The sequence below is a fragment of the Balaenoptera borealis genome (assembly GCF_965194805.1).
Source record: "Balaenoptera borealis genome assembly, chromosome: 20".
Classification (NCBI taxonomy): Eukaryota; Metazoa; Chordata; class Mammalia; order Artiodactyla; family Balaenopteridae; genus Balaenoptera; species Balaenoptera borealis.
The window spans coordinates 18,159,109-18,181,853 of record NC_138879.1 but is presented as its reverse complement, the minus strand read 5'-3'; the positions used below and the strand labels follow the sequence as shown (position 1 = coordinate 18,181,853).

The 22,745-nt window shown below is 52.1% G+C and overlaps 1 protein-coding gene and 1 long non-coding RNA gene across 3 annotated transcripts in view; one reads left to right on the top strand and one right to left on the bottom strand.

The window, feature by feature from the left end:
• Positions 1-1,895: 1,895 nt before the first annotated feature.
• The window catches only part of LASP1 (LIM and SH3 protein 1), a 40,240-nt gene continuing 19,390 nt past the window's right edge, over positions 1,896-22,745 (bottom strand). The window contains exons 4-7 of one of the 2 annotated variants that reach the window (XM_082373529.1): positions 18,211-18,318; positions 8,012-8,156; positions 7,551-7,654; positions 1,896-4,922 (exon numbers count right to left, since the gene is read on the bottom strand). In XM_082373529.1, coding sequence (XP_082229655.1) covers positions 4,749-4,922; positions 7,551-7,654; positions 8,012-8,156; positions 18,211-18,318 — 531 coding nt within the window. In that variant the 3' untranslated portion in view covers positions 1,896-4,748. The remainder of the gene's footprint in view (positions 4,923-7,550; positions 7,655-8,011; positions 8,157-18,210; positions 18,319-22,745) is intronic. The other variant, XM_082373528.1, reaches the window with a different exon arrangement.
• LOC309618972 lies at positions 18,325-21,840 on the top strand. Its single transcript, XR_014238693.1, has 2 exons — positions 18,325-18,767; positions 18,880-21,840. It is a non-coding gene; the product is annotated as an uncharacterized lncRNA (long non-coding RNA).

Genomic DNA, 22,745 nt, shown 5'->3' with positions numbered 1-22,745 from the left:
AGGGCACTAAAGAACTCTGTTAGGCCCATCCTTCTGCAGTAGGTGCCTAGAAATGCAACTCAAGTGACTTTTTTTTTTTTAATTGAAGTATAGTTGATTCACTATGTTGTGTTAATTTCTGCTGTACAGCAAAGTGACTCAGTTATACATATATATATTCTTTTTCCTATTCTTCAAGTGGCTTCTTCTGAGGGGAAAGGAGAATTGGTGTTTTATAGTTTAAGCTGAGTGGGGGGTAGTCAGTTATGTCTTATGTAATTTTTATGCCTTTTGCCTTATTTCCTACTAAATTAAAAAAAAAAAACGAAAACTCCCTGTGTCACCTCTGAGGCCTAGTGTCCTTGGCTCCACCCCAGCTAGTTCTTTTGAAGGACCCAGGATGAGGGCATGAGCAACCCCTTCATCATGCTAAGCCTCAGGAACTTAGGCCATTTCTAGAAGGGGGTCCAGAAATTCCCCGCATGGGTTCCAGCGGGCAGGGAACAGAGTTGTTAGGGAGTGGAGACTTGGCGCTGGTTCCCTCCCAAGCAGACTGTCCCTGAAATCACTCCGGAGGTGATTAAAGCCTCCTGGGGAGAAGAGGCTCCACAGACAACAGGGTGCAGGCCAACGGAGGCAAGATTTGCCAACTCATTCCCCGCTATTGGGGCAATATTAGGCAGCCTGCGCCTTCGGAAGGGGAGCAGGTGTCAGTACTGACTTTAATTATCCTACCCAGTGCTGCCTCACCACTCGCTACACCGCTCCAGCCTGGCAGCCGCCTCGCCCCCTAATTACAAAGGCTTACTCTGGGGAAAGGCCTTTCCTCTCCAGCCTGCTGCTATCCGGAAGCCAGGGAAAGCCTTAATTCTGCGCCCGAGTGGGCAATGCTCCTCTCCACGAAGCCTGACTGGTGGGCCCACGCTGGGGCTGAAGGATCTGGACTCCTTCTCTACCACTGTCCCTTTCCCAACCCTGCAGAAGAGGGGAAGCTGGCTGCCGTGCCTGGTCAGAGGTCAGACCCAGGGCACCTGGAGCAAAGAATGGAGCATGGGAGATACTGCCGGGAGAGGGGCAAAGGGCATGTGGCAAGGTCATGGCGGGAGGCTGGGAGCATCACACTGGGGTCCTAACACCTCCAGCCCTGCCACCAGCTGTGTGACTCCCACCAAACATTTCTGCATTTCTGGGCTTCAGTGAACCCCATCTGTAAGATGGACATCACAGTAGTTACTTCTCTCTCACAGAGCTGGTAATAATGTCAAAGGGAAAAAATGTGTGTTTAAGATCCATTCATCAGACATCGTGAGTGCTGCTTCGGGTTGCCAGAGCACCTTGTGGATGACTTCACCCATGTCATCCCACTGCAGACCGTCCCCAGGCCATCTGTCATTTCATTCCTCAAACGCGTGCTGAGTTCCTCCTTTGTGTCAGGCAGAGCCAAAACTGCCCCCACCCCCAAGCTGAGCTCATTCATTAATTCAGCAAACATTTGCTGAGCAGCTATGTGCCCAGCCCTGGGCAGGCAGCGGGGTTGGAAAGATGAATGAGCCCCATTACCTGCCCTGACAGCGCACTGGCTAGTGGGGAGACAGGTGCATTACAAAGGAAGTAAGACAGTTAAGACGAGAATATGGGAGCTCAAAGAAGCTTCTGGGAGTGTCACCAAGCTGGGCAGAGGGATGTAGCCAGGAGCCAGCCGGTGAGGAGTTCTCCACAAGGAGGAAGTAGGTGCCAAGGCCCCCGTCAGAGCAGACACACCACTGCTCCCTTCCTCCCAGGGTGACAGCTTCCAGGCTGGTCATTCTCCCCCTGAAGGGCAGCAGAGCTCCCAGGAGGGTGATGGGCCAATGCCCTCCAAGCAGACGGGACACACACACACAGCAGCACCTCAGAACCAGAGAGATAACCAAGTCTGCAGGTAAAAATTATACTTTTATTTGAGTCACCAGGAGAAAGAGTCACTTGTGGTCCAAGTCAAATGTTCAAAATCATAACAGCCCAGAAAGATTTGATCCCAAGCACAAGCCCACGAGGGAGGGGACCAAAACAGACCAAGGAAAGACAACCACCCCATATAAAAAGATGAACAGACGGCTTCACACACACACACACACACACACACACACACACGGATGAAATGTTTGGACAGAGGCAAATTTCACATGGTCATTTCTGTTTCTTTTTAAATACAGGTCTGTGGGGTGGTATTTTTTTTTTCCAGCTATTAAAAAAAGAAGAGGCCCAGAAGTGCATATGTGAGGGGGGAAAAGGCGGAAATTAAGCAATAAAGTAATCTTCCCTGGAGGGACATGGGGAAGAAAACAGGAAGCAATATTGAGAGAATTCACTTTTCTCACCATTGGGCTTCTTGCATTTTATTATTGGTCCACTAAAGTTATATTCACATTCTAGCTTTGCTTTCCTGGGATTAGATCAGCTGAAAAACCTGTGAAATGTAAGAAAAGACCAGGGACTCGGCCCAGCCCTCAGGTTCTGTGCTCTTCTAGGGATGGATGGTTCTGGAAAGGAATACGGACTCCCAGCAGCCCCTGGGTCCCTCAGCACCAGTGTGACAGTCCCTCCTCTCTCTGGGGGTGTGTAAGAAAAGGTCCCCTATTTTTAGGATGGGAGGCATAGAGGGCTGGCAGCAAGATTCCAGCGGCTGGCTTGCCTTGTTTTGGAAGGAAATTTAAGCCGAGTGAAAACAGGCTACTTCTTGCTCCCCCAGGTCCTCCTCCCGCCCTCTCACCACCCTGCCAACCGCAGGTTCTCCAACAGGATGTGTCTCTGACCTTTGGTCCCAGAATCCACATTGTGCTTTGAGATCAAGAGGAAACAAAATGGACCAGCGCCTGCCTCAAGGCTCCCAAAATTGTTCCCTCTCTGCCTCCCTCATCCCCCAAACTGCCCAATATAAGACACTCCACCTGCCTTCACCTTGGCTCTGGCCAAGGGCGGAAAGGGATTGGTCAGGCAGGGGCTCAAGCCTCTGATTTGGGGTAAATATTCCCAAGTCAACTCACAAGCAGTGAGGACTTGATGCTAAATATGCCTGCAGGGCACAAGGACGCAAAGATGTCAACCGTGGGGCCTGAGTCAGTGGACTCGGGGTGAAGATGGGAGGGGGAGACCCAGAAGGGTGACAAGAAAGCCCAGAGATGAATAAAGCCAGGCAAGGGTCGTCACAGCCACCAACGAGCAAGAGAAGGGACTTGGAGATAGCACCATCTTTCCCTTCCTCATCCTGGGTCTGTGCTTCCAGTTTTCTAGCCCTGGGACCCTCTCCCTCTGCTTCAAGGAGGCTTTAAGTAAATGGGGAGCGAGCCTGGGCAGGGTGGCGGGGGCGGGGGAGACAGTGCGGGTGACACAGGGTCCCCTGGCCCCCTATTCTGCGGCCCAGGACACAGAGATGGGGGAGAGAATATGCCTGGAGCCACAAAGCCTTCTCCCCACCCCTCCCCCACCAAGCACCCCCCCCCCCCCTTTACTTCTGCCTGGCACATTGGAAAGGGGGTTGGTGGGCTTCCTCCATTCAGGGGTAGAAGGAGGGATTTTTCACTCCAAAACATAAGGAATTTCTCTCCCCCAGCGTCCTCCCCTCTCACTGTGGGTTTCGAGGAAAATATCGGGGAAGACAGCTCTGCAGACACAGCCCGCACCCCGCCCGCTTCTCTCACGCTCACACTCACCCTCGCCTATCGCAGACACCTGCAGACACTCGCTCCTTCCCCCGCAACAAAGTCCTGGAGGTACAGAGGGTCCTGTGGTTTCGCGTAGTCCAGCTGGGGTCGGGCGGGAAGTGGGGAGGGGGGGAGGCCATGGAAGGCCTGGAGACACCTTGCCAGGAGGAGCGGCCTGTCTAACTAGATCTCACGGGAGGCTCCTTGCCCCACCCTTCACAAGGAGGCAAGCCAGGGACCCCGGAGACCGGGGTGGGAGTGAGGGAAAAGGGCTGCGGAGAGAACACCCCGTTCCCCTCCTTCCTGCAGCTGTCGCTAAAGTAAGAAATGTGAGAACCGGACCCAAGCCGAGCTTCCTGGGGAGCTGCTCGCCCACACCAGGCTCGGGGTGGGCAGCAGAGCAAAATCACAGTGTGAAAAGGAACCGTGTCGGGAGGGATGAATGAATCCCAAAGCAGGAACTTCACCCTCCTCTGTTGCCCTTGAGTTGGGGAGAGGGGGGTGAGGGGGCCCCTTGGAGGTCTGGCAGCCCCATCTTTGAGAAGCAGAGGCAAAGCCCATCTCACTGGCCCCTGCACGACGGCGGCAACCTCTCCACCCCCGTCCCCATCCCAGGGGCAAGGGCGGTGGGTCCCACTCCCGGGAGTGTGGGGAGCAACTCCCGGCCGCCCTGGGAGTCCTGGGGGTCTGGGGCTCACCCCAGCCTGGCATGTTTGGGTGTGTGAGGAGGTGGGCAGGAGCGGCTGATGGGGCAGAAAAGAGAGAAGGCAGAGGCCTGGGAGCTGACGGGTCGCCCCCCCAGACCAGCCCCACGGGCCTCGGCTTCCCCCAGAGCGGTCCACACCTGTTCCATCCAGAGAGAAAATCAAGAAGTTGGTCAAGGGGAAAACCTGCCAGAGGAAGGAGCCGCGAAAGTGGCAGAACAAGGCTTCGGTTGGCAAAAGAAGCTGGAAGAGGGGGAGAATAAACAAGCTGTTGCAGATTTTAAAAAACAGAGACACCAAAGGGTGGACAGGTCACGCCCAGGACGGATGCGATGCTGCGGAATGCACTGAAGACGGATGGGGCGGGCGGCGCCCGGCGGGCTCAGATGGCCTCCACGTAGTTGGCCGGCAGCATCCCCGTGTCGCCGGTGCGCTCCACGGTCCCGTACATCCAGCCGTCGTCGATCTGCTGCACGTTGACGATGGTGTCCCCGTCCTGGAAGGAGACCTCGTCCTCGTCGGCGGCACTGTAGTCGTACACGGCGCGGTACCGCTTCTGCAGGGGTCGGGGCGCGGTTAGTCAGGGGTGCCTAACTCTCTGGGACCCCAGAGCAGAGTGGACCAGGAGCTGGGAGACACGGAAGGGCTGGGCTCTGCCATGAATTTTCTCACCTCTGTGTCTCATTTTCTGAGAGCAACCACCTTTTTAACAATGTATCTGGCGTCTGCTAAGGGCCAGGCACAAACAGGGATGGAGGTTACAATAGTTCTGCCCTGTCTCTTGGAACAGGAACGCAGTAATGTCCGATAGACACCATGCTGGGTAGAGGTTAAAAATATGACATGTCCTGTGTTCTGTTATCTGCATTTTTTTTTTCTTTTGGCCGCCCCGCGTGGCATGCGGGATCTTAGTTCCCCGACTAGAGATCGGACCCGTGTCCCCCTGCAGTGGAAGCTCAGAATCTTAACCACTGGACTGCTGGGGAAGTCCCTATCTGTGTTATTATAAGCATCAGTCTTTCTTCTTTTTTTGAAGCTGTTGATGAATCTGGTTCCCAAATTCAGGACAAAGACCAATTCCTGTGAGAAAAACCTCCAGGTGACACAAGACATATCTGTCAGGTCCCACCTTCCAACCTCAGCCAAAGTCTTGTGTTTAAGCCCCAGCTCTAGGAAATGTCCAGTAAAAACACATGAACTCTAGCTGTGATCTTGGAAGTAGGCAAGATTCTAACGTCCTCTGACCCTCACTGCCCTTGACATCGACTTCTCTCCGGGGGTCAGCTCAGGCTTTACGGTCCCCCAGGCCAGGCTCTGGGATCAGTGTGGGTCCGGGGCTGGACGAGCCCATTAGAAACCTCCGGGATCTGCCCCCACTGCCCCGCCCCACCACCAGGACCCCCGCTCAGACCTTCTGTTTCCAGCCTCCGGTCTACCTCCTCCAACTGTTCATCTATTGTGATCTCGGGGGAACTTTCCAAAATGCAAACCTGAGGATGTTACTCCGTGGCTTTAAATCCTTCAGAGGCCCCCTACCCTCTTCAGCATGAAATTTCAAACTTTTTTTTCCCCCGCAGCAGAAACCAGCTTCATGAGCCCCGAAGGCTATGGAATAAGAGTTCACAACCCTCACGAAATGACTGAAGTGACCTCGGCCTCTTATCACCAACTCTGCCTTTAATCTCTTGGGCCAAGTCACCACATCTAAGCCTGCATCCTGCAATAGCCGCCTAACACATCTCCCTGCTTCCGCCCTCAACCTCCTATTGCTGCTTCTCAACGCAGCTGCTAGAGCCATCTTTTAAAAACACAAGTCAAACCCCTTACTCTGCACAGCTCACCAGTCACAAAGGCCTTCCTATGGCCTACAAGTCCCTGCATGATCAGACCTCATTCCCTACCCTCTTCCCCTCTCTGGTCACCTTGGCCTTCCTGCTGATCCTTGAACTTTCCTAGAACATTCCTGCCTCAGGACCTTTGCAATTGCTGTTCTCCTCCACCACTCATTCCTTTACTTTACTGAGAACTTTGCTCTTCTCTCCCCTCCTCATTCGGCTATCTTTTTCTTCACAGCTTATCTCTGACCTTTTGTTACATACCTACTTATCTATTGGCTTTCGTGTTTGTCTCCCGGCTGGAATGTAAGCTTCAAGAGGGCAGGAAGGTGGACTTTTATTCAGAGCCAAATCCCTTCAGTCCAGAACAGGCTTAGTGAGTGCTGGAAGGACCGGCTGTTCTATCTGGAACCTTATCCTTCACTCGATCTCTCCGGCCCACCTGACAGCCCAGATAGCACTGACAATCATTCCCTCGTTTGTGTGGCCAGAGCCTGAGGCCCGAGCAGGCCACTAATCTCAAGCTACTTTATTTCTCGGAGTATTGTCCCTCCTGCTCCTACATTGAATTCCAAGGCACCCGGCACAGAGGAGCTGAGCTTGGCTGCACCCGTCACTGGGATAAGTAGCAGGACTTACAGACCGAACTTCAAGTCTGACGGCTGGTAAGCCTGATCCCACCCCACCTCCCACTTTGCTCGTTAATTTATTCACTAAATTGATGAGTGCCCATTTTGTGCCTGGCTCGGAGGAGGTGAACCGAAGAGACACTGCCCTGTCCACATGGAGCGTCAAGTCCAGTGGGGGTGACAGTCAGAAGATGACAAACCCAGAGAACTGTTTTAAGGTGGAGAGAGTGCTCTGAAGGAAACCAGTGGGGCGGAAGGACAGACACGTCAGGGGAGACCCACTCGATACAGGGTGGTTTGGGAGGGCGCCCCAGAGGCAGGGGCAAGCTGAGATCTGAGGGACCTGGCGGGTCGTCGTCATGGAGACTGGGGAGCAGGGCGCAGTCTGGAAGGCCCCAAGCAGAAAGGTGCTTTGTGCGCTCCCAGGTAGCTGGAGTAAAGGAACGTGGGCCGGGAGCTGGGTAGACTGAGACTCGCCCAATGTACAGCTATGGCTGGAACACTGGGTCCCAATCTGCCCCCTACACCACACTTCCTTTCTGCTCGAGAGGCTGAGACCCCTATTATCCGCAGATGGCAAGGGAGCTGGAGTCAAAGGTCAGGGGAGGCCAGGCCTCCTGGGTGGGTTTTCTAAGGAAAGTCCAAGAATTACGTCCAGGAAGTCTCCCCTAGGCCCACTCACCTCCCACACCTCCTCTCCCCGCAGCCAGGGCTACTCACCCCGCCCCCGCCTGGGGCACTGCGCTGTATGGAGACCGGGGCTGCAGGCTCCTTGTAGCCACCGTAGGACTGGGCTGCCTGCTGCTGCTGGGGCTGCTGGTAAACTGGAAGCCGGCAGGAGACGGGCTCAGAAACTGTCTCGCCAACGCCAGCCCGCTCCCTTCTTCCACGAAGCCCATGCCATGTATTCCCACCGCCCATCACCTCACTCAACCGCCACGCTGCTCAAAGGCTTCTGTCTCTGCGTGCACATTTGCTGGTGCCGCGTGTTCTGCAGCAGGGGCTGCGTCTCCCCCCGTGGCGCTGGGAGCCCAGAACGGGCCCTGACCCTGGTGCCTGTGCCCTCGGTAGGGATGGGGCCTGGGGGTGTGTGTGTGTACACGAGGCTTCCCCCTCACCTCCTCCCCGCCCTGCAGCCGGCCCGGCCTCAGGTCCTCTGCCCGCACCGGCCCCACGCTCACCTGGGGCGCTGGTTGGGATGTGGTGAGGCTGCTGCTCCTGGGGCCGCCGGTAGCCAGTGTCCTGGGGATCTCGGCGCTCCGGCTCCAGGCCCTCACCCCCGCTGGGGCCCATGCGGCTCTTCTCGAACTCTTCGTGGTATTTTATCTGCGGGGGCAGAAAGCGCTGGGTGAAGGACCCACAGCAAACCAACCAAAGTTCCCCTTCCGCTGCCACTCAAGATCCGGGGACGGGAGAGACTCCTGGAGGTCTCCAGGCGAAGAGAGCTGGGTTCTTGTTGGGGGCGTACCAGCTATGTGCCCCTGAACAAGCACTTAACCTTGCTACACCTTGCTACACCTCCATTTCCACTTTACAGGGGTTGCTGAAGGATGCAATGAGATAATGGATGTAAAAGGGCCACGTAAACTAAAGCACCAGACAAATATAAGTGGTCATTTTTCTGTGCCTGTGGCAGGGGCTAGGCCTACCCTGCTTTCACACTGGTCCACAGCAGCAAAAGCAGCAACTCCTGTTTATTGAGCACCTACTAGGTGCCAGGCACTGTGCTAGGTGTTCTGCATCACACGCTCGTTTTACCTTGACAGCACCTACAAGGGGGTACAGTATAGTTGCCATTTAACAGACAAGAAGGAAACTAAGGCACCGACAAGCAGCATGAGTTACCCATGCTCACGGAGACTCCAGAGACTGTGCTCTTAACCAGCAGGCGACTCTGCCTCTTGTGGGCATGACCTTGCAGAGTTCTGCTGAGGACCTTAGCCTGCAGGGCAAAGAAATGCCAGGCCCTCCCTTGAGGGTGGGTTGGTATCTAGAAGATGAGTTCCTTCTCTCCTCAGGTTCCAAAAATGGGCAAAAAGAGGCCTAGAGAAGCCACACACCCCAGGGTCCTCAGCAAGGGCTGGCTGAACTGAACACACCGGGACCCAGAGCTGCGTTCTTAAGATCTGGTCTTCAGACTGTCTGCTCCCAACCCACCTGAGCTGCTTGTTAGAATGCAGGTTCCAGGACCTTCCATAGAATCTACAAAATCAGGGCTGGGGTTTTGGAATATGCACTTTTCTTTTCTTTCTTTCTCTCTCTCTCTCCTTCTTTCTTTCTTTTTTTTTGTGGGGGGTACTATGCACTTTTAAAAGATTCTCCCAGGTGAGTCTGAAGCAGGCTCAAGTTAGAGAACCAGTGATCTAGAGCAGAGGTTGGCAAACTCTGGTCCACGGGCCTGCAGCCTGTTTGCTCACGGCCTGCGAGCTAAGAACGGTTTCTACATTTTGTAATGTTTGGAGGCTAGGGATGGGGGAGTTGGGGGAGAATTAAGAGGAGTAAGATTGGTAACATGTGAAATTTCTATGACATTCAAATTTCAGTGTCCAGAAATAAAGTTTTACTGGAACACAGTCTCACCATTCATTTCCCCATTACCTATGGTTGCTTCCATTGCAGAGCTGAGTAGCTTCGACAGAGGCCCTTCGGCCCATAAAGCCTAAAATATTTACTATCTGGCCCTTTACAGGAGAAGTTTGCTGATCCCCGCTTGCCCAAATATGTTGACTGCATATTCCTGTTGGTAAAATCTGTTTCAACACAATCCTCCCAAATTTCATCTATTTTATCAATTACACACAAGCATCACTTCACAAATATGGAATGTCTCCTGTAAAACTTACACCAAAAATATGAATAAAACAAAGGATGAGATGAAAAAGAACCACCTCCAGGAGTTCTAGGCTTTTCTCCCTGTACTCCCAGTGGCATGTAGCCCACACCCCACCTTGAGGACCCCTAGCGGGGTCTATTCACTTTTCAGAGAGGACACTGGTGGGGAGGAAGCAACCAAGGAGAGGTGGAAGGCCCACGGTTTGTGTGTTCCGGGATCACTGGGCTGGGCCAGCGCTCGGGGAGGAAGTGGGACAGAGAGTGACAGAATAGCTCCCCCTCACCCCCCAGAGGAAACCTGGAAAGCAGGACACAGAAAACTGGTCCTGTCCTGAGCAGACCCAGGCCTGAATTCTCTCCAGGCCTCGGACCAGAAGCCGGTTCTCACTTCCTGTTCACCAGGATCCTGCCCCGTGCTTCTCCCAGTGAAAAAGGGGGTGGGGTGAGGGGACAGGGAATGGATGGGGGCAAAGCCTGCCCTGTTTCCCGGAGCAGAAGCAACAAGCGATCCGGTGCCCCAGAAGCCCCTGCCAAGGCCTGATCCAGCTGTCCCAGCCCCAGACCTCCCATGGGCCACCCCCTCCCACTTTCTTTGCAAGGAGGGCAAGAGTTAACACTCAGCCAGGCAGGCCTTACACAGGAGTAGCTGGGCTAAAGGTCTGCAGGGGTGGTCGGCTGGGACCACCCACATCGCTCTGCTGCTCTTCCAGCTGTTGACTGACGGTGACCCACTGCAGCCCAGGCTGGGAGAACAGGTGGGGCAGCAGCAAAGCCCAGGATGGGCCCTGTCTGGAGGCAGGGAGGACCAGCCCCCTCCTCCCCCTGCCCCTCCCCTTCATGCCCAAGTAGGGACCCACACCCAAATGGTGAAATAAACTGAGCCCATTCCTGAAGGGGAGGCAGCTGGCCCCGGTCAGACTGAAAACCCATCGAATCCCTGAACTCCCACAAGGAAGAGCACCCAGGGGTTAAGTTCAAAGACACAGGGCCAGTGCCCTGCTCTCAGATTCCTAAGACAAGGGCAAAAGGTGAGTCTCCCTTAGCCCCACTCCCTCGGTGACCCTGTCCTCCGGTGAGCAGTCGGGGGTGGGGACAAGGAGAGGCCTCTAGGCTCCCAAGGCAACTGGCCTTCCGACTTTTGTCCTGGGGGGTGGGAAAGGTCAGCTTCCCTAATTTACTGTCTGTTAATGAAAAGAGGTCTGACTCTGGGAGCCGATGACTAGGGGAGGGAAAGTGCACATGTGGAGGCCGACAGAGGCCTCCGGGCCCTGAGGGAGCCAGGAGGTGGGCTGAGGGGCAGGTGTGTCCCTGATGCCGGGGCCCAGCTACCCCGGCTGACAGCCCACTTCTCTGCGTACGGCTCTGTCTGTATTAGTGAAGGGGTGACTCTCTGAGGAAGAAGGCATGTCTGGGTCCCAGGCCTGGCGCCATCCCCTTTTGTGTCCTACAGACTTAGTCCTTCATCGAGAGCTGCAGCGACCCTCCCACGCCTCACCCCTGGGGTCATGAGCCCGTCACTTGCTCACGTGAGCTTGGAAGAGTCCCGTCCCCTCTGGGCCTGAGTTTCCTCATCTTAAAAAGAGGTTACGGGGCTTTCCTGGTGGCGCAGTGGTTGGGAGTCTGCCTGCCAATGCAGGGGATGTGGGTTCGAGCCCTGGTCTGGGAGGATCCCACATGCCGCGGAGCAGCTGGGCCCGTGAGCCACAATTGCTGAGCCTGCGCGTCTGGAGCCTGTGCTCCGCAACAAGAGAGGCCGCGATAGTGAGAGGCCCGCGCACCGCGATGAAGAGTGGCCCCTGCTTGCCGCAACTAGAGGAAGCCCTCGCGCAGAAACGAAGACCCAACACAGCCATAAATAAATTAAAAAAAAAAAAAAACCCTACCTTTAAAAAAAAAAAAAAAAGAGGTTACGGCACCACCTGCTCCCACGTGGTCTTGAGGCTCCCGACTACCTCTAGGAACCCAGCCAAACTCTAGCGCTGAAAGCAACTATGGACATGTGTGCGTTTCCACAAGTGGCTGATGGGATCCATCTTGCTCCTTAAAAAGCCACCCCACATGCGTAAATATCCATAAAATTAGGGCCAGCTGATCCAGGTGGACAGAGTGGTGGCAGCCTCCCCACCACCGATGCAGGAACCACCTGTTAATCATAATAGTAATAACCTTGACCTCTGCTCAGCTCTTCACACTGAGTTCTCTGCACATAATCTCCCTTGGCCCTGACAATAATCACCCTAAAAAAATAAGTCGGTTAGGTACACTTTAATTCCTATTTTACAGAAGTAAATGAGGCTCACAAGTTAAATGACTTTCATTACTCAGTCAGGGCTGAGGCTGGTGACACAAGGACAAAGCCACAGCTGGATGGGCCCTTTCCCGGGTCAGGGTGACCACATGCCCAAGTCTGCCCCTAGTCCCAGTTCATGTCTTCTGGAATAAATATGAATAGCACTGCCTTTCACTCTCAAAAGGGATGATCATCACAAGGTCACCCTAACTTTGAGAGAAGGGGTGCCTGGCACTGAAGTCAGGAGTTGCAGCACAGAGGGGAAACGGACTGCAAAAAGTCAGGCTGCAGCTCCCTTCTGCCCAGCCCCACCTGATAAAATTTCACTCCTCTCAACTTCCTCTCCCTCCCCTGCCCAACAAGCAAGGAAACTGTTATTACTTTGCCGATCAACCTAATAGTTTGAGAAGCAAGGAGGCACCTTAAAGGGTGTTAGCACATTCAAAAGGGAAAGGAACATTGTTCAGAGGCCAAGGCCCTGTCTGATCCCTCCCTGTTCCAAGCTCGGCAAAGTTCTAATCGTCTAAATGCCCTGAAAAGGTGTCACCATAAGCTCAGAAATGTCAGCAGAGCCCTGGTCTAAAAACTGTCCTGGGATCCCATGGACGGATGCCAGGCTGTAACTGTGCCCATGAGATCCAAGTGCACATGGGTGGAGGGACCCAGGCCTAAGGACCCTCTCCGCTCATCCAAGGGCCCTGCCAGCCAGGACTCCAGGATGACTAGTTGAGGGTCCATTCCAAACCTACGAAAAATGCATTTTTTCTGCTAGCTGATGTTCTGTTTTCTGAACCCCTGCTCTCCTGATTGTGGTGGAAAACAAAGGTCTGACTCCACACTTGCTTCCACATGATTCTACATCATGAGCAAGAAGGGAACATCAGGCTTTGAATGGAATAGTCAACTCACCAGCCAGGGTCTGTTTTTTTCTAACGTGTTTCCGTTTGTTGCAGTCCTCTGTGGTGCCCTTATATGTATAACTCATTTCCTTTTCTCAGCCAGCCCAAGAACAATGTATCACTGTCATCCCCATTTTACAGATGGGGAAACCAACGCTCAGGAGGTAGGTAAGGGGTGGGTGAGTCCTAACATCAGCTCCTAGTTCTCAACCACCATGTTATGCTGTGCTCCCTGTGAGAGACTAACACGATTTTGTTTTTAAAACAAATGTAAATCTGTGCTCGATTTCATTAGTAATCAGAGAAATGCAAGTTAAAACCATGAGATACCACTACACACAATCAAAATGGCTAAAATGAACAAGTCTAAGGATGTAGAGCCACGGAAACTCTCATCACTTCCGGCGAGAGGGTAAATCAATACCACCGCTCGAAAAGTAGTTCAGCGTTATCTGGTAAGGCTGAAGGAACATACGCTCTGAGATCTGGCAATTCCACTCCACCTTAACACTAGGAAATATGTATGAAGCTGTCCACAGCCATAGAAGCAATCCAAATGACCATCAACACCAGAATCAATATAAGCATTTTAAATGGAATGCTATACTATACAACAAGAAAAAAGAACAAACTACAGCTGCATGCAAACATGTACGTGATTCTTTAAACCCAATGTTGCCCAAAGGAGGCAAGACACAAAAGAATAGATATGTTCAAAATTGGGAAAAACAAAACTATAGTATTCAGAAATGCATAGTTGAGGGGGGAGGGATAAATTAAGAGTTTGAGATACATATACACACTACTAAATATAAAAGAGATAATCAACAAGGGCCTACTGTATAGCACAGGGAACTATACTCAATATCTTGTAATAAACTATAAGGGAAAAGAATCTGGGGGAAAAAAATATGTATATATAAAACTGAATCACTTCTCTGTACACCTGAAACTAACACAACATTGTAAACCAAGTATACTTCAATTTAAAAACAATAAAAAAAATTACATACTAAGAAAAGAAAGCATAGCTACATTTTAAAATTGTAAAGAAAAGAACAGCACACGCTTTCAAAAATTAAACTATAGGGTTGTCCAACAAGCCCACCTCCGGGCCATTTGTCTCTGGGGCTAGAATTTTCTTTGACTTTACTATTTACTACTGATTAGGCCTGGACTATAAGGAATGAAGTTTATTTAAGGAATATAAGCTACTAATTATTTCTGACTGAAAGAAATGCAAAGGATTTCTGCCTGTAGCAAGGCTATCTCCAAAGCTTATGGTTTTGGGTTTTTTAATAAATTTATTTATTTATTTGTTTGTTTTGGTTGCGTTGGGTCTTCGTTGCTGTGCACTGGCTTTCTCTAGTTGCGGAGCGGGGGGCTACTCTTCGTTGCAGTGCGCAGGCTTCTCATTGTGGCTTCTCTTGTTGCAGAGCACGGGCTCTAGGTGCCCAGGCTTCAGTAGTCGTGGCACGTGGGCTCAGTAGTTGTGGCTTGCGGGCTTAGTTGCTCCGCAGCATGTGGGATCTTCCTGGGCCAGGGCTCAAACCCGTGTCCCTTGCATTGGCAGGCAGATTCTTAACCACTGCGCCACCAGGAAAGCCCGAAGCTTATGGTTTTATAGTCCTGGAGGACATTAACTAGTTCTGCTGCTAATGGCAGAACACTAACTAGTTCTGTATCTAATTATATCCAGTGCTTTCTTTCACAGACTAGGCATCACCTCTGCCTGTCAGATGCTCCAGCTGGTTCCTCATAATTAAGGTAATTATATGATAGGTACTCACTGCATGAGAGTTACATTTTTTGTTGTTGTTTTTTTTAACACTTTGAAAACTCTATTTTGACAGGGGTGCTGTCATGCTCTGCTTCTTGACTTGCATGGTGAGTACACACACAGGTGTTTATGTGTTACACTTCACAGAAAAAGGAAAAGTTAAAAGACCCAAAATTGTATACAGAAAATCAGTATATAAGTAGATATGTACATAAATAAAAGCTTCTCTGCTTGAAGGCTGTGGCTCCCATATAGGGACCTCAGCAATTAAAGACTCCCGTCCATTACAGCCATCACAGCTGGTGACCAAAGGCCAGGATAAATTTCAGCTCACAGCCTGCGTTCCTGGCCTCTCACCCCTTCAGGTGCCTTTAATGAAGACACAATTACTAAACAACAAGGTCCTACTGTACAGCATAGAGAACTATATTCAATACCCTATGATAAACCATAATGGAAAAGAATATTAAAAAAAAGAACGTATATATATGTATAACTGAATCACTTTGCTGTTCAGCAGTAATTAACACATTGTAAATCAATTATACTTCAATTTAAAAAAAAAGACACAAATACGCACCACAGATGTCTAACTAGCACCTTGCCCCCTCAGTTTTCCAGACATTCTCAGTACTAGACAATGGCCTAACTTTTCAGCCAAACTTTAGTCCATGTCCCTTCTTTAGCCACAGTGTAGAAAGCAGACAAGTCTGCCTTTAAATTAATAGCAATTGACAATATTTATCACATACTAAGTGCTTGACATTTTCCTCGCAAATGAGGAGTCATTTGACGTTAACCTGGGAAGTGAGTGACAAGCTACATACAGGAACGCTATTTTGGATACAAAACAAAAGGTGTGGCTCTAAACACCATCTTTCCCAAAACTCTTCTGGAGGAGGGACAAGTTAACAACATGGTTTAAAGTTCCCTGGGGGGTTCTGGGATGTGGCCAGGCCTGGCACCTCTGGTGAAGCTTTTTCAGGCTCTTGGTGACGATTCTCAAACTTCAGGTAACCCAGGGAATGTGTTAAAAATGCTGGTTCCTGAAAAAGAAATTTTATTTTCTATCTCTTTAATTTTGTATCTGTATGAGATGATGGCTGTGCCCTAAACTTACTGTGACAATCATTTCATGATGTATGCAAGGCAAATCATTAGGCTGGAGAGCTTAAACGTATACAGTGCAGTATGCCAATTATAGCTCAATAAAAATAAAAAGGAATGACAAAAATAATTTTAAAAATAAAATGCTGGTTCCTAAAAAAAGAGAGAAAATGTTGGTTCCTGGGTTCTGCTCCCAGGTGGCCTGGGGAGGAGGCCTGTGAGCCTGCATTTTCAATTAACCTTTGCAAGTGATTCTCGTCCAGCTGTTTGGAGGCCCACAGTTGACAGACTAACTGTACTTGCTAAAACCAAGAGTCTTCCAGCATTGTGGTCACAAGTCACAGGTTCCAGCTAAAGCTGCAAAAGCAGAACCAGGTCAGGCTCAAGTCACCGCCCCCACCTCAGAGCAGAGGACAATCAGCTAATTGCAGCCCTGTGGTTAATGATAAGATGTTATCTCCTCAGGTGTGAGTGTCTTGGCCAGAGTGAGCTCTGTTACCAGGGCTCCTCAGACATTAACACCTCCAATAACTAGTTGAGGGGGAGGGGGAGGGGAGGGGAGGGGAGGGGGAGGGGAGGGGAGGGGGAGGGGAGGGGAGGGGGAGGGGTGCATACAGGTGCAATAGGCCGTGTGTGAAGTATTCTGGAAGCCTTCTCAAAAGGGAGGCAGGGATGACTGGGCTTGTCTCCCTTCTTCTAAAAGCCCCAGGCTGGAAGCAATGAGTGAATGTGCTGGGGGTTGGGTTGTAGGCGGGGAACAGGTATCCAAGATAAGACAGTCTTCACAGTGAAAAGCCACAGAGGCTGAAGACCCAAGATTCCAGCTTTGTGAGCCAACTGGGTCTTCCTTCCGTTACCCGTGGCTTCCCCTCCCCCCCGTTTTCCATGGGGAGAGCTGAGACCCACACCTTCTTTCCTCCCGCTTTACCCTTTGGAGGTTGGGGCACAGACTGGCAGGGAAGCTCTAGGGTGTGAGGTCGGGTCCTGGCTTATGAAGAAGCAACTGAGACAGGATTTTTTTTTTCCGGCGGGGGTGGGGGGCAGAGGAGCAGGGGAGCAGGTAGGGATTACAGCCCTCAGAGGCGTCCTAGCCCAAAGGAAGCACTCCATTTCCTCAAGCCATGAATTTCAAGCTGCTGGTCAACAACCTAGTTGCGAAACCCATTTAGTTAAGTCGGCAACCAGCGTCTTTCACAAACTAAAATAGAACAGAAAATATCCGAATGCCCTCTAAGCGGTAAAGCACTCTTTCCTGGAAGTTTTGATTCTGTTTCCCTTAAATAAATCAGCAGGCCTGTTCGGTGGGTCACGATGTGAAATGTATTTCATACTGCAGGTTGCTGTCAAAACTTAAAAGCCATGGTCCTGGGCATGGCAGGTTCTGATGGCTTGGGCCCTGGCTTCTGACATCCACCTGAGCCACTGCCGGAGTCCACCCTAAGCACGGTCCAGCCAACTTCTAGAAGGAGTGCCCGACCAAGGAGGTCGGGTGGAGGGCTGAGGGCTGGATGCCGGGTGGACCAGCTAACGCACAGGCCCTCTGCAGCCTCTATCCCCAGTCCCTCAGCCCAGTGACACGGGCAACGTGCCAACCCCTTCCTGTTCCAGACGTGAAGACAACCGCTTGCCCGGTCCTTTGTAGGACCCTGTGCGACACGGGTCTGCGGCCCACGTCCTGTGCTTGTGGCTCACAGTGGTGCCCCCCCGACCCCACGTTGCCCAAAGCCCCTTAGGCAGCCTTCCCACAGCCCAGAGCCATACAAGCTGCTGGTCCGTGGCTCCACCAAGCAGGGAACTGAGGCCTGTCCCCTGGCCACAGGTGCCATGGGGCGCATCGATCCACTGCCCACTCTCCACACCCAGCCCTGCCATGGCCAGACACTGGTCACCGCCCCGGGCCCAGGAGTGCCAGGCCAGGGGGAGCAGGGCCAGCGGGCAAAACCGGCTGGGGTTTTTACACAGGAAGGAAGAGCAAGCCGAGGTGGGGGAGGAGGCAGAGGGGGGCGGAAATGACTGCAGTGTCAGCACCCAGAGGCAGACAAGGGGGAGGCCGGTCTCTCCCCACCTCTGCCACCCAGTTTTGACCTTTATGCTCAGACAAAACAGCCAATCTGGACCCTGGCACTCACCACAGCCGGGGGGTGGGGGGGATTTTCAGAGAGTAAGGGGTACGGGGGGTGATTTAGCATAAAGTCCCTCCCTGTACACCCCCCCAAAAGTCCAGTCCTTTTAAGGCGGAAATACTATGTGGGTAGACGGTATCAAAGGGGGAATCTGGGGGTGCACAGAGGAAACGCATCTGGGAACCCCAAACCCTTCCCTTCCCTCTGCTCAAGCAGCCGCCAGCCAGGCCCACCTAGGAGAGCAGGGGCGGCAGAGAACTGGCCTCATGCATCTGCCAGGCGGGCGGGGAGGGGACGAGAAGGGAGGGCAGGGTGTCAGTATGGTACCCCAGGGAGCAGGGGAGCTTACGTTACTGATCTGGTCCTGGGTCTTCTTGATCCTCTGGAGTTCGGGTGTGTCTGCCACCACGCTGAAGCCTTTGCCCTTGTTCTTCTCAAACTCCTCCTTGTAACGCACCTGGAGGACCACAGGGTGGAGAGGGATTGGAGTCGAGGCACGGGGAGCAGAGAGGGCCCCAGCCGGCAGCCACCTCTAAGGCAGCAACCAGCCAGGAGAGAGACCCTGACCAGAAACCCCCCTGCAGTGACATCCACCTCCACGCCCCAACTCAAAGCACAAGCCTTGGCCAAAAAGTATTAGACTAATGAGAATAAACCATTAATACGTATTCAGTGTATCCTGAGTGCCAAGCGCTTTACATGAACTATCTCATTTAAGTCTTGCTGTATACTATCATTAGCTCCATTTTACAGACAAGGAAACTGAGCCGCAGAGAGGCAAAGTCCCACGCCCAAGGTCACGCAGCTTAGCAGCACATGTCCAGAGCCACCAGGATGAAACCCTCATCCGCCTGACTCCTGACCCTTCGCCACTGGCCCATCCTGCCTGAAAGCCAGAGGAAGAAGGTTCTGTTCAGAGCTCCAAAGACTGGCCCATCCTGCCTGAAAGCCAGAGGAAGAAGGTTCTGTCCAGAGCTCCAAAGACTGGCCCATCCTGCCTGAAAGCCAGAGGAAGAAGGTTCTGTCCAGAGCTCCAAAGACTGGCCCAGCCCTCACCCTAGCCAGGATGTGGCTCTACCCGCCGAAAGCCCGAGGGAGTTGCTAAGTGACCAGCTGAGTGAGGGCTGTACCAAGGGACAAAGTTGGTGCCCAGAAAGGGGGGAGGTGAGACAGCCGCTCGGAAAACTCAATCAATGAGCCTTTGACAGGCCCCGGCGGCTGCCAGGCTGGCTTCTGAGGTCAACGCCACAGGAGGGGATGAAACTGGCGGGGGGACAGACAGCACTTCAGAACGGGTTTCCAAGCTCTGGGGAAGACCCCTACCACACCTCCACGGCCCCCCTCTTTTCTGAGAATTCCATGGAAACCTGAGTACCAGAGGGACTTGAGTCAGACGTCAGAAAGGACTTCCCAAGCACTAAAAGAATTGAAATATGAAAACTATCCTGTCCTTCCCTGGGGGTTTTGAGGAACAGAATGGAGGCTGGAAATGCCCCTTGGCTTTCTGAGTGTGCACTGTCCACCTCGGCAGCCAGCTGTTCCAAACCCCACCAGCTGCCTGGCTCCCCTCCATGGGGGCTGTACTGTCCTAGAGGCAGGTCAGCCCAGGACATGAGGCCCAGGACCTTGGGAATCTCCAGGCAGCTCCCAGGCGTGGAGTCATCTGGCCACAGGGCCAAGCTGCACCGGGACCCGAGTGACAGTACCTACCTGTCAGTTCCTCTGCACGTCCCCCAGGGGCTGGGGTCCCTGTTTGTCTCCCGAGCCCCAGCTTTACCCATCCATGGGGTTCTTGTGCCTAAAAGGTTCCAGAACCTCTTTTGTTCTGATCCAGACTAAAAACAAAGGCCTGGATGTGCCTTTGGAAGAGAGTAAGGGGTACTGGAAGTTAACACAGTGGGTACAGGTACCAACCCACCCCAAGGGCCCAGAATTGCCCAGCATCAGCTCCTCCAGGAAGGCCTGGGCCAGCACAGCAACTCTTAGTGTTGGGGGTAGGGGGGTGGAGAGAACCCTCTGGGAAGGGGCCATCAGGAAAGGTAAGAAACTTAAGAGTCAAAAATATGTAGCTCCATACACTAATATGTATAAAATGGATAACTAATAAGAACCTGCTGTATAAAAAAATAAATAAAATAAAATTCAAAAATTCCAAAAATAAGGTGTAGCTCCAGATGCAGAAGCCCAGATCCAAGGCCTCTGGGCTTGGTTTCCTCACCTATAAGAGGACTGTCATAGGAATCAGTTAAAATATGGGGAGGGGGCTTCCTATCACCAAGCATAGGCAAAGAGCCAGAGGGAACTGGTATGAACATAGGCTGTCTCCCACCTGCTGAGTGATCTTGGGCAACTGACTTAACCTCTCGGGCCTCAGTTTCCACATCTGTAAAATGCGGCTCATGATAGACCCATTCCAATGAACGGTGTGGATTACAGACAGTGGCTCTAAAGCAGCAAACACATTGTGGGGCACATAGCAGGGCTCAATGCGTACTGATAAGGGTGGGTGTGAAAGTGCTTTGTCAACCTTAAAGTGCTGAACAAATGCCAGTGCCCCACTCCTTCCTCCTCTACTTCCTGGCCTCTGGAGCATCAGGCCCCTAATCCAGGGGAATAACTGTCATGGCAACACTACAATGACATCAGCTGGTTCCCAGGCTCGGGAATTGCCTCTCCCTCCCTGCTGGGGAGGGTAATTCATTTCACTCTTGGCACAGGCAGCCCAGAGAGGGCAGGGCTGGGCGGAGCAGGGGCAAGAAAGGATGCAGGACTGGCTCAGCACTACTTTGCTGTACGTTCCTGGGCTAGTCAGTCTCCCTCTCTGGGTCCCCTGAGAGGGGCGAGCCAGCTGATCTCTAAAAGCCTTCCCAGCTCTGGAGTCTGTGACCATATTTATTAAGCACCTGCAGGCCCTGACTATGGAGAATCAAGGTGGGGAAGATTCTCCAGGAGGCTGTTTGGAGCTGGAGTGTGTGGCAGAGGTAAAAGGTGGGGAGCCAAGAGCGTGGGGAGGTCCGTGCCTAGAGCCTTGCTCATCACCCAAGCAGGAGTGTTTGCCCTCATCTGGGATGGCTCACCAGGACATGACAGGGGGCTCTAGGAGGGAAGTTACCTGCCCAAGGTCACTCAACCTGCTTTGTTGGTAGATGCAGGATACAACTCAGCACGGCAGCTAGATAACTGCAGCCCGGATGCTGCGTGGGCCTCCCATCCTGGAAACTCCCAAGGCAGGGCTGGGAATGATGCCTGAGGCCCCAAGAAACTCTACTTTTTAATATGTAAATTTATTAATTATTCTCCCAGGAAGTATCTTGTTCATCACTATTGTAGCAAACAGTAGGTATACACATGTGTTTGTTGGGTAAATGATGAATGAATTGAATGCAGACATAAAAATCTCCAAACAGGCAGCGTAATTTGAAAAATAAAGCAGAAACTAACACACCATTGTAAAGCAATTATACTCCAATAAAGATGTTAAAAAAAAAAAAAAGAACTGCCCTGCTGACCCAACATAAGAGAAAAGATCACGACTTTAAAAAATTTTATTGAAAAAAATATGATACCAACAATTTCCACTTATTATGTGCCTACTATGAGCTGGACCCACATACTGTGTAACCCACCCCCTTCTAACAAAAATGAAATCGTTTTAAAATTAGACACACACAGGAACTTCCCTGGTGGTGCAGTGGTTGAGAATCCACCTGCCAGCGCAGGGCACACAGGTTCAATCCCTGGTCTGGGAAGATCCCACATGCCACGGAGCAACTAAGCCCGTGCGCCACAACTACTGAGCCCGCGAGCCACAACTACTGAAGCCCGCGCACACTAGGGCCCATGCTCCTCAACAAGAGAAGCCACCGCAGTGAGAAGTCCGCGCACTGCAACGAAGAGTAGCCCCTGCCCGCCACAACTAGAGAAGGCCCGCGCGCAGCAATGAAGACCCAACGCAGCCAGAAAAGATAATAAATAAATTTTTAAAATACACAACATAAAAAAAAAAGAGGGATTGTGATGAGTTCATAACATAAATGGAAAAAATAAAATGTTCCCAGCGAAAAATCAAAAACTAAAAAATAAAAATAAAATTAGACACACACGGATGGGGGAGGAGAGCCAACGAAAAAGGTCAGTTCTGGAAGCAATCATCAGAAGGTCTAGTATTCCTCAGCTTTATCATACCCAAGTTCCATCTCCTCTCCTTTCCAGGAGAATAGTAACAGCGAACATTTATTGAGTGCTGATTGTATGCCAGGAACTGTTTTAAATGCCTAATATATACTAACATCCTCACAATAACCTTTGGAGGGAGGTAATCCACACTTTACAGATGAAGGCACTAAGGCTCAGAGAGGTTAAATAACTTGCCCAAGGGCACACAGCTAGTGATGGCAGATCCAGCATTTGACCCTCAGCCAGCTCCAGTAAGAGTGACACAGGTATGCTGCCTGCCTTGCTGGTCACAAGATTCAGGATAAGAGAGTGGGAACCCTCTCAACAGCAGGGCAGAGCATGAGGCTCTGCTACACTCTCCTGTGCCCTGTGGCATGTGCCCTGTGGCATATCCCACGCGCAGCACCATGGACGATGAGGGAAAGATGAAAGAGACCTTCTTGCACTTCTGCCTGGGCTCAGGGGCCCGCACCGCCCCAGCTCAGCCCCACCCTAAAGCTGCTGCTTCTCAGCGCAGGGCTGGCGGTGGGAGAGCTGCCAGGCCCGGCCACCAGTGCCCTGCCTCAGCCAGGCCTGGGCAGGACCACCCAGAGGGTCATTTCTGGTCAGCTCTGTGGCTGCTGTCCCCACAGGGGAGGCTCCAGGTGTCCCAGACACCCAAAGTACCACTTTGGGAACCAATCTAGAGACAGGAAAACAAAGTTGAAA